The sequence below is a fragment of the Rhincodon typus genome, unplaced genomic scaffold (genome assembly GCF_021869965.1).
Source record: "Rhincodon typus isolate 14 unplaced genomic scaffold, sRhiTyp1.1 hic_rhity00003697, whole genome shotgun sequence".
Lineage (NCBI taxonomy): Eukaryota > Metazoa > Chordata > Chondrichthyes > Orectolobiformes > Rhincodontidae > Rhincodon > Rhincodon typus.
In genome coordinates, this window is record NW_025969335.1 from 1 (window position 1) to 11,220 (window position 11,220).

At 39.9% G+C, this 11,220-nt stretch overlaps 1 protein-coding gene across 1 annotated transcript; it reads left to right on the forward strand.

The window, feature by feature from the left end:
• Positions 1-5: 5 nt before the first annotated feature.
• LOC109927320 (heat shock cognate 71 kDa protein) lies at positions 6-6,984 on the forward strand (the record flags this gene model as incomplete). The annotated part of the gene is made up of 5 exons (XM_048593734.1): positions 6-42; positions 515-717; positions 3,501-3,699; positions 4,154-4,386; positions 6,619-6,984. Coding segments are annotated over 5 exons (855 nt in total), but the record flags the coding sequence as incomplete, so codon positions are not given.
• Positions 6,985-11,220: the final 4,236 nt, after the last annotated feature.

The following is an 11,220-nucleotide window of genomic DNA, read 5'->3' on the forward strand; positions in this document are numbered from 1 at the left end:
ATAAGAGTATTAACCCTGATGAAGCTGTTGCATATGGTGCAGGTAACCTACTTTATTTTTGAAAATATTTACTGCTTCAGTTTAAAATATTGCTTGGGTTAGCCTGCACTAATGAAAGTGATGACATTTTAACTTTATTTATTTTCTCTTTATACTAATGACTAATGTTTAACTTGAATTTTGCTTTCTATTTTCTACTAGATAGAAAGGTACCTAGTACAAAGTGCTGGGAATGGCAACATTGTATACTTTCACTGTACTCACCTCTGTACTTGAGTACATGTGGCAATAAAACCTAATTGTATAAATGTTAGGAGTTCATTAGTCTCTTTAGATTTAGTACTTTATCTTTTAATCATCTTTCTTTAATGCCTTGGTATAATGGGGAGGCCTGTTAGTACAGATCTCCCTTTTTACTATAAAATAGTTGTATTGTCTTCCAAATTATGAAGCAATATTCTTGTCTAGAGCATCTACTTTGGAACTATTTTCCATTTAATGGCAATGTCTTCAGCTGTGCAGGCTGCTATCTTAGCTGGTGACAAATCGGAGAATGTGCAGGATCTGCTATTACTGGATGTAACACCCTTGTCACTGGGCATTGAGACAGCTGGTGGTGTAATGACTGCCCTAATCAAACGGAATACCACGATTCCAACAAAGCAAACGCAGACATTCACCACTTACTCTGACAACCAGCCTGGTGTGCTCATCCAGGTAGGAATGCAATGGTTTTAAAAATGTATAAGGATTGCTGTGACTATTTCTAAACTCTTGTGCATAAATGTCTATTGTGTTCTCAATACAAGGTGCTTAGAATAACATAAGCAAATGGGTAGGGGAGTGAAGTAGAGATGACTGACAAACCACCTATTTGAAGAGGTGGGTTTTAAGAGGCAGGTGGAGCAAATGTTAAGACTCAGATGGGTTTAAAACTTTTATATTGAGGTGAAGGAAGGTGGGTGGAATAAGTGTCAGTTCTCTTAACAAAAGTAAGGTGAGTATTTTGGGGTGATTCCCATGGGATCAGAATATACAGAAATATTAGTTTACTGTGATTTAGATATGATTGTAGGAAATATGGCTACTAAGTTTGCAGTTGACACCAAAACTGGTGGTGTAAACAGCAAAGGGGGTTACCTCAATACAACAGGACCTTGATCCAATAGGCTGAGGAGTGTTGGTTGGAGTTTAATCTAGAAAAATGGGGTGCTATGTTTTGATAGGACAAATCAGGGCAGGACTTGTACAACAGTAAGATCCTGAGGAGTGTTGCTGAATGGAGATGCTGGAGTGCAGGGTTATAGTTCCTTGAAATTAGTCACAGGTAGACAGGGTGGTGTTTAGTAATGCTTGCCTTTATTGGTCAGTGCATTCAATATAGGGGTTGGGAGGTACAAGACACTGGTTAGGCCACTTTGGAGTACTTTCAGTTCTGGTCTCCCTGCTGCAGAAAAGATGTTGTGAAACTTAATGGTTCACAAGAGTTTTAAAAAGATGTTGCCAGAGTTGGTGGGTTCGAGCTATCGGGAGAGCCTGAATAGACTGGGGCTAGCCTCCCTAGAACATTGGAAGGCTGAGGGTGACCTTCTGGAGGTTTTTAAAATCGAGGGGCATGGATATGGTAAATAGTCTTTTTCTGGGGTAGGGAGTCCAAAACTAGAGGGCAAAGACTTGAAGGGACCTAAAGGGGCACTTTTTTCACACTGAGGGTGGTGTGTTCATGGATTGAGCTGCCAGAGGAAGCAGTGGAGGCTGGTAGAAATACAATGTTTAACAGGCACCTGCAGAGGTCAGTGATATGGGCCAGATTAATTGAGGATATCTGGTTGGCACAAACATGTTGGACCAAAGGGTTTGGTTAGCTTCCATTGCTGCACATCTGACTCAGCGAATGACTAGGTGGGCAGTGGGATGGTTTTGAAAGTGGAGCAGAATGAGGTTTTTATCTGATACTGGGGCAGTTTTTTTTTCCTACCACAACCAACTTCAATTGAGTTTCAGATCAGTCATCAAGCTTTTTGGTATTAATTTAGTTGCACAACTTAGGCATTCACTTACCACACTAATCACAAGTGTGCCAACATTACAGCTGGTCTACTTAGACCGTAAGGTGGAACAGAAGTAGACTCTTCAGTCCCTTCAGCCTGCTCCAGCATTTGATAAGATCATGGCTGATCTGACATTGCTCATCCACTTTCCTGCATTTTCCCTGTAATGTGTAACCCTCTTCCCCTATTAATCAGCAATCTCTTGGTCTTAATAATGCACAAGGACTCTGCATTCACAGCTGTCTATGGCATGGACTCCCAAAGACATTAAACTATCAAATTTCTCAGTCTCATTGCAACCCATTTTATCGAGCCACTGATCCTAGACTATCCCATAAGGGAAAACATTCCTGCAGCATCTCTGTCCAAGCCCCTTAAGAATTCTATCCTAAATCTTCTGTATCTGTGAAGTCACATTCACCTATCTGCACCAAAAATACAAATCTGTTAAATCTGATTTTTAACAAGCTCCACAGTCATGACTTTCATGACTGAAGGGGGTTCTTGAACAGAATGCTTGTAGTCAGAGGAATCGCTGTCTCAATGGCACTGCCACCTTCTGAACTGCATTGAGTGCCAGCCTGTTTCACTCAACAACAATCCCTCTATGACAGGCATTAGCCTAGTGAACCTTCTCTGAACTGCTTCCAATGAGGTAATATCTTCAGGGACTAAAATTGCATACAGTGCTCCAGATCTGGCCTCACCTGCACGTCTTGTGGTTGTAAGATTTGCCCCATTCTTGTACTCCAACCCCCTTGAAATAAGGGCCAATATTCCATTAGACTTTCTAATTACCTGCTCCCATCCGTGTGCTCGCTTTTGTACATGAGTATCCTGAAGTCTTTTTTTTTCCTGTTGCAGCTTTCTGTAGTTCTCTCCACTTAAATAGTCTGTTCTTTGCAAACTGAATTGGATTTCACACTTCTCAATATACTCCATCTGCCAGCATTTTGTCCAGTTAACCTATCAATATCTTGGATGTTCATTCCACCTTTTCTGAAAATTTTAGCTACAGTATGTTCACTCCTTCCTCCAAATCACTAACATGACATTGTCCTCGTCTAGTCTCAGCTGCACTACAAACCGTCCTGGTGAGATTACTAACTAAAAGCTGGGTTGTCCATTCCCAATTTGAATGATGGCGCCAAATTTAAAAGCCTGCTGTGAAACTGAGCAGAATGTGCCTGGAGACATGCTTTTACACTGGGACCTAAAGAAGGTTGATTTCCATTTTGGGACAGCATTAAGGAATTAACTAAACATTCCAATGTTGTACTAAACAAACAGGACTTATTTCTTTGTCTTGCAAATGCACTAGTCAATAACCTCCTTTGGCTGTGGGTCACTACTTTAGCTGTTGAATTAAAGGAAGGATTCATGTACAATGTATGTGCATTCTAGAAGATGCTTGTGTGAATGTATCTATAACTGATCTTTTTAATTTAGGTGTTCGAGGGTGAGAGAGCTATGACTAAGGATAACAATTTGCTGGGCAAGTTTGAGCTGACTGGAATTCCACCTGCTCCACGGGGTGTGCCTCAAATTGAGGTGACGTTTGATATTGATGCCAATGGTATCTTGAATGTGTCTGCAGTGGACAAGAGCACTGGAAAGGAAAACAAGATCACCATCACAAATGACAAAGGTGATTCACTGCACGGTGAACTTAACATTTCAGTGTTGCATCTCCTCAAACTGCATTGAGCACTTCCTTGCAGTTCAGAGGAAGTCTTATTACTCATATCTAGATGTAAGCTTGCTTGGAATCAAATACCTTTCTGATATGAACTAAAGTTTGCTAAACTATACCCATTAAGAATCTTTTCTTTTCCAAACTGTAAAATCCCATTGACAGCAATGAGCACAAGAATATCATCTGTGCTGCAGGTGACGGTTGCTAAAATGTAGTTGCCTTTTGTCACTGATCACTGACTTGTTCCAGTTATTTCTGGAAACTCAAGTCTCTCAGAATTAACTTTTATTTTTCTGCAGAATTTCACATTCTATGGTGCTTGGCATACTATAGCTGGATATAAATGGGGATTAAATGTAAATCATGTATAAAAATGATGCAAATAACATCCTGGTTATCTCAACAGGTCGCTTGAGTAAAGAAGACATTGAACGTATGGTCCAGGAAGCTGAGAAATACAAAGCAGAGGATGAACAACAGCGTGACAAAGTTGCATCCAAGAATTCTCTAGAATCCTATGCTTTCAACATGAAGGCTACCATTGAGGATGAAAAACTCAAGGGCAAAATAAGTGATGATGACAAACAGAAAGTTTTGGACAAATGTAATGAGGTCATTAGCTGGCTGGATAAAAACCAGGTAACGTAAGACAGAAGCTAATCCTGTTGAAGCATGGTTATCAGCCTAACAATCCTCACTGCAGAGGCCACTCTGTCCAGCAAGTGTATGCTGGCTCCCCAAGAGTAATCCACTCTTCCCCAATTCAGTGATTGCAACCTGTGAGTTAGAGTCCATCCAATTTTTCTTGCTGCCATGATCAGCTGTTTCCACCTCCCAAATAAAGATTTGACATTCCTACTTGCTATATTTTAAATATTCCCTTAACTCTCTTCTGCAAAACCCTTGTGTTTCCTTGAACCTCGTAAAATGCAAACAGCTTTCCTTTTTCTCATCTGAGCATGCTTTTCAAATCTCTGATCCCTGAGGTTAAGATGGCCATCTGTAGTTGGAATAACTTAATACTTCATCTTAAGTATGGATATTGCCACACTTCCCATTCCAATCCTTTGGTACTTCCCAGTATGTAGGGAAAATTGGGTATTAACACAAGCTTGGTGCAGATAACAACATCATTTAATAGAACACCTTATTAAAACTTGAACAAAGTATTGTCTCAAGTGGATCATCTTTGCTATCAAATTTCTCATTAACTGAGCTATTTGTCTCCAGTACCACTAAATGAACAGACATCCCAATCTGACCTGTCCTATTTGCCAGCATATGGCCCATATCCCTCAACCCTGTATTCATGTACCCATTCAGATGTCTCTTAAATAGTGTAATTGTACCTGCTGGCCTCCATTTCCTCTAGCAGTTTATTCCATACATACACTACTGTGGCATCCCAACTTGCACCCTCATTGGTCAGACAGTGAACATGTGCCAAGGTCTGCTTTCACCCTGTCTGACTTCACTTTGAAGGAGCTATGCACCTGTATGCTTAGGTAACTGGCAACACTCCCCAGGGCCCTACCACTAACAAGTCCTGTCTTGGTTTATCTTGCCAACAATCAACATGTCACACTTATCCAGTAAAACTACATCTGTCACTCTTCAGCCCATTGGCCTATCTGTTAACCACCTTCATTTTCCATTACACCTATTTTGGTGTCCAAGTTCGACCAAAGGTTCTGTTTTGTTGTCTGGCTCTATGGTAATGCTGGATTATTTCCTTGCTCCATTATTGCCATTGTCAATGTTGAACAGAGCAAAGCACCTAATTTGTTTGCTCCATTCAGGACATGCATATGTTGAATAGAAATGAACTTGAGAATTTGAGCTTAACTTGCTGTTATGTTGCATCACAAACCAGCTAACTGAGTTAACCAACTCCAAGCTTCTGATAACACATGCAGATTAACCTCTTGGATCAAGTAGTTTAGTAGTGATGTTTTCATACGACGGAAACTGATGGCTTCTCATGATGCCTAACCAATGTAGTCTATTGTTGGCACTGAATTTCAGGCAAATGTTTTCCTCTTGGAGGAAGACAATAAAAGTTTACCAGAATGCTAGTCTCCAGAATAAACTTGCTTTGAGTTGAGGAATTGGTATGAATTGAGGTGTCTCCAATACCTTTTTTTGGTTAAATGTACACAAACCTTTGTACAGTGGATTTCAGAAAATAAGACTAAAATTAGCAACTAGGTCACTTAGGAGTGAAATGTTTTTACAATATTTGAAAATCACATCCCTTGTGGCTTATGCACTAGGTCAGTTCCCTCTTTGAAATTGTAAGGGGCTGTCACAACAGTGCAGCAGGCTCGAGGAATTGCCTAAACCTAGGAGTGCAAAAATTACAAAAGTTGCTGGAAAAGCTCAGCTGATCTGGCAGCATCTGAAGGAAAAGAGTTAATGTCTCTGGTCTGGTGACCCTTCCTCAAACCTAAAATGTTAACTCTTTTCTCCCTCACAGATGGTGCCAGACCTGCTGAGCTTTTCCAGCAACTTTTTGTTCCTGATTACAGCAACCACAGTTCTTTTGGTTTTTATATAGTGCAAACTAAGCAGCTTGAAGTGGTGCAGCATCTATCCTGGTTTTTAAGACTTTTTTTTTGATTTTAATTTCACTTTACCAAAAGGCTAAGGGTGGATTTTAACAAGGGATTAACCAGAGCATGCCTAATGATTGCTTGTAAACACTTTTTTTTTTTTTTTTTTCCATCCTTCCTGGAGAATTGTCTTCAATTCTTGAGTTGAGGTTCAATCTTTCTTTTTGAAAGCCTAATTTTGATCATGTCAAGTAATTAATTGGCATGCACTGGTGTATAACTAGCACTCATGCTGACTTGTGAAATGTTTTCTTTGCAGACTGCAGAAAAAGATGAATATGAACATCAACTGAAAGAAATAGAGAAGATCTGCAATCCGATTGTCAGCAAATTGTATCAGGGTGCTGGTGGCATGCCTGGTGGGATGCCAGAAGGCTTTCCTGGTACTGGTGCTGCTCCTGGAGGTGGATCCTCTGGACCAACCATTGAAGAAGTTGACTAAAAAATGTACAGTAAGAATCAGTGAGACTGGAAAGTGGATATTTATTGATGTATTGTGAAATAAGAATGCAAAATGTACTATGCTGTAACTAAACATGGTGTAAAAGTTTCAGGAGACTGAAAAGCTTCTTAAATTCCAGTTCAAAACTTGTCTTCTAATAAAAGAGCAATACATATACCAAAAGTTGTTTTCCTTCACTCCTAACTTTTTATCTCATCTGGTCAAAGATGACAGTTGAAATTGTACACCAGGCTTAAAGCCTCTAATACTTTGTAATCACTTCTCACATGAATTTGGACAGTTAACTGGCTTTAAGAGCTTTATACCTAAATGGAATCCTGTACTCCAATATCCAGGTATACTTGCAGCAGAATTTGACAATCTCTCTCCAAGACAAGAGTGCCGGGCATGTTCTTTCTAGTCAATATAATAAAACCTACTGCACCTTATGAATCCATGTATAATTAATGTCATCTTTGATATCCTTTACCTAAAACCAAGCAAATAATGAATTGCAAGTGTCTAACTGTTGGAACCTAGATTTCAATCTCCTCAGGAGGGGTTTTTCTAAATACTATTTAATTCTGTAAAACTACAGCTGAACTTCACCTGAACCCTTTTCAGCTCAAAGTCATTTAATATGATGCTTTCTAACTGTGTAACTAGCTTTTGCAGCTGTTAATTTGGCTTGACCAGAGCCCCACTTACTCTCTTCTTTGTAACACAACCTTTTGTGTTGCATCTAATTACTAGTGAGAATGGCTGATGTTTCCTCACTTAAAGGAGTAATGACTTCAGCATACTTTGCATTTGCTTTACAACTATCACCAAGTGTATCCCTTCATGTAAGGAGCAAGATGAGAGCCTTTTACTTTCTACAGAAGATGAGGTCTGAAAGTAAGCTTGAGTTGACTCACTTCACCAATTTTCTTCAAATATTCTCCCAGCCTCCCCTTTCCACACCTCTCTAACAAATCCTTAATGTTAGCAACTCATGGGCTGTTTGTTCAGTTGACTGCAATGTTTCCTCATCCCCTTACCTACTAAGACACACCTTCACATGGGTTCACCCACTTGAATTTTACATCTTCCACAGGTTACTCTCCTCCCACTTTCTTTTGTCTTCAATATACATAATATCCACAGCCATAGCTATGTAGAGACATTTTTCAGGCCGACCTCCAAGTGAAGGAATTTCTCATCTTTATCTCGGTTAGAGGTCAGTATTTAGAGCTTGTGATCATTGGTTCTACTTGGGAGTTTACAATCTTCTCAGGCACTATATCGTGTAAAACTTCTACTTTAGAAGTTGTCCACTGGCATAGTGGTAGCATCAGTGGGTTAGTAGTCTAGAATGCTGTGGTTATGTTCTAGATATATGGGTCCATAATCTCCTAACAGTCTCACTCAAATTCAATAAAAAGCCAACCTCATGATTAACATCTGACTGCTAGAAATCAAAGTTCACTTAAGCTCTTCTAGAGAAGGAAGTCTGTCTTTACCCAGTCTGCCCTGCATCTGACTCCAGTCCTCCACCATGTGGTTGACTTAACTGGCTTTTTGGTAATTAAGAATGGTTAGTCCAGCATTAATTATCCAGTGACATCCAAGTCCCATGAGCAAACACAGTAAATTATCAGTATCCATGAAATCACAAATCTGATTTACTTAACCATGCCAAAAAGTGTCAATATTCAACATCCATGGGCAAAACCCATCTATCTGATTTCTAACATTTTAAAGTTTAAGTGAGATCTGCTCTTGCAAATTTCACCATTTGCAGGGGGCCTCAGGAATGGAACCCTTGCAGCTATGCGGAATGACTTGTTCAAATTTTCTTTTAGGGGTCCAGGGTTTGTTCAACTGAAATATGTGGTGCTTTGAAGCTAGCTTATTTCAGAAGTTGAATCCAGTGCTACTGCATTGAGTGCCCTGCCACTGCTTCCAAGGGAAATCTCCTTGGCCAGATTTGATCCTACATAAACCCTTAATTGCCAAGACATTTGCTTGGTCTAAAATTGCAAATGTTTGTAATAGTGTACAATTTGGCTTGCTAATTGCTTGTTTTAACCAGCAGCTTGAGGAAATATTACATTGTAATGCTTTGTGCATCATGAAAGGCTAGCAGATGTTTTCCTGCTTTGCATTTTCATCTTTAAGATGTTTGGCTACTGGTACTGGGGCAATGGGGGAGAGGAGGTGCAATTTCTCAGGGAATCTAAACTCTTTGGGATAAAACCGAGGAGAACAAAAAGAGATATAATTTTGAATTTATACATTGCATAAGAGCATAACTTCCAATTGGCAGAAAGCTTAGCAGGCACAGATTTAAGGTAGTTGTCAGGAGAACTAAAATCTCTCTTTTTATAATATAGTCAGTTAAAATCTGGAATGCACTGCTTGAAAAGGTGTTGGAAGCATTCAATGTATTTCAAAAAGTGATTTGATAAATGCTTAAAGGGAAAACAAATTGTAGGACTATGAGGAAGGAGTACTGAAGCAGGACTAGTTGGATAAATTCGCCAAAATGGCAGCTCAGATATAAACAAGGCGATGATGACCTCCTAGGAATGACAACGCAAATCATGAAAGCTGTGTAATATGTTTTTGCCCAGTAAAGTTAAATGTGGTTATTCAATTTATCTACCCTAAGAACAGAAAGCATTAGAGTGGAATGGAAACCTTGCCAGCAGTGAACTATAGTCTACTTTGTGACTAAAAGTGGCAAATGCATAATTTTTCAGTATACTAACTTGTACATGCTGTACTGTTTGTGCAAAAATGTTTCTGGTGATGGTAGCATTTTACAAATATAAAGGGCTACGGTATATTGGTCATTGTTACTGGTTGAGGAATCTGGATGCTTTCACAAAAATCCAGAGAATACAAGTTCATATGTCATTGTGGCATTTCGAGGCTATAAATTATCTGGATTATAAATAGCTGGTACGTATTAAAGGTGACCTTGATCCTCCTAGATTGTCGCGGAAGCCCTACTCATTCACTAATGCTCTTTGAGTACATGACGAGAGCGGGGGTGGTAAAAACATACTTTCCTTTACCCACTGTGGCCAATGTGTGATTCTGGTGTCATATCAATGGGGGTTACTCTCTTTTCCTCTGAAGTCATTTACCAAACCTTTCAGATGCTTTTAACCACCGGCACAGTTAAGGGTGGACAAAAAATGGCAGGCTTGCCTGCAACATCCTAAGAATGGATTAAAAAAAAGGTTTATCTTTGTAGTGCCTTTAATATGATACTTTACTGGAACAGTATCCATTAAAATTTGGTATTAAATGACACAGGAATTATGGCGAGTGCTCAAAGTTTATTCTGTGGTATTGTGTTGCCATAGTCTTAGCAAACCACAGGGCTGCTGGCTCATTAGAGAGAGAGAGACAGCTGGTGCTGATTTTAGCTGAGGGCCAATATACTTCAGGCAAGGCGACAGTTGAGAAGAAGAGTCCTTCATGGTAACTTCAGCCAGCACAGGAGTTGAACCCACACTGTTGGCATCACACGACTTCACAAGCCAATTGTCCAAAACCAATCCCTGCTCTATGGTAGATCTAAGGGAGCTAGGGTGTTGAGATCTAGGAAAGGAACTATTCATCCCTTCAACTGTTTATCAGTGTTGGAATGAACAAGAGTAAGAGGACAGGAAGAACTGGAGGAGTGAAGTATTGAACAGCATTGTAGAACTAGAAGTTCAAGAGATGAGGGGTGTAAAACCAAATGTGAAACCAAGGATGAGGATTTTCTAATCAAGGATGCCAGCCATGATCCAAAGTTAGTAAGGTGAACAAAACTTGTTGCAGTTTTGAGGCAAGAGTTTATGGAGAGTGGAACATGAAAGACAGGTCAAAGGTGCCACAGAACAGGCAGGTCTGAAGACAACAAAAGAAGTGGATTTTGGCAGCAGGTGGTCTGAGGAAGGCAATCTTAGTGATGGAGCAAGTGGAAGTTCACCTTAGCATTAAATAGCATGCCAGGTTTGTGGATGGACTTAGATAATGACAGGGGTGAGGGAATGAAAACCATGGATGGAAGACAATTTTGTGCAGACCAGAACAATTATGTTGAAGAAAATTGTGTTCATCCAGAACTGGAAGTTGAGCCATCAGCATGATGGAGACAGCAGACAATCAAGTGAGGTGGTGGGTGGTGAGGGAGTTCAGCTATCTGTTGTTAGCATGTGGAACTTGGCATCACATTTTCTGTTGAAATTGCTGAGAAGCTGTGCAGCTCAGAAGTAGTAGCAGGCCAAGGATAAATTCTTGGAATATTTCAGAGGTGATAGTGCAGAAAATCCTTTGGTCAAGAATGGACCAGGAGGATTGTTATCAGGAGTGTACAGTATCAGCAGGAGTGAAATTGGAAGAACATGATGTGATCGACTATCAAACATACATCCGTGA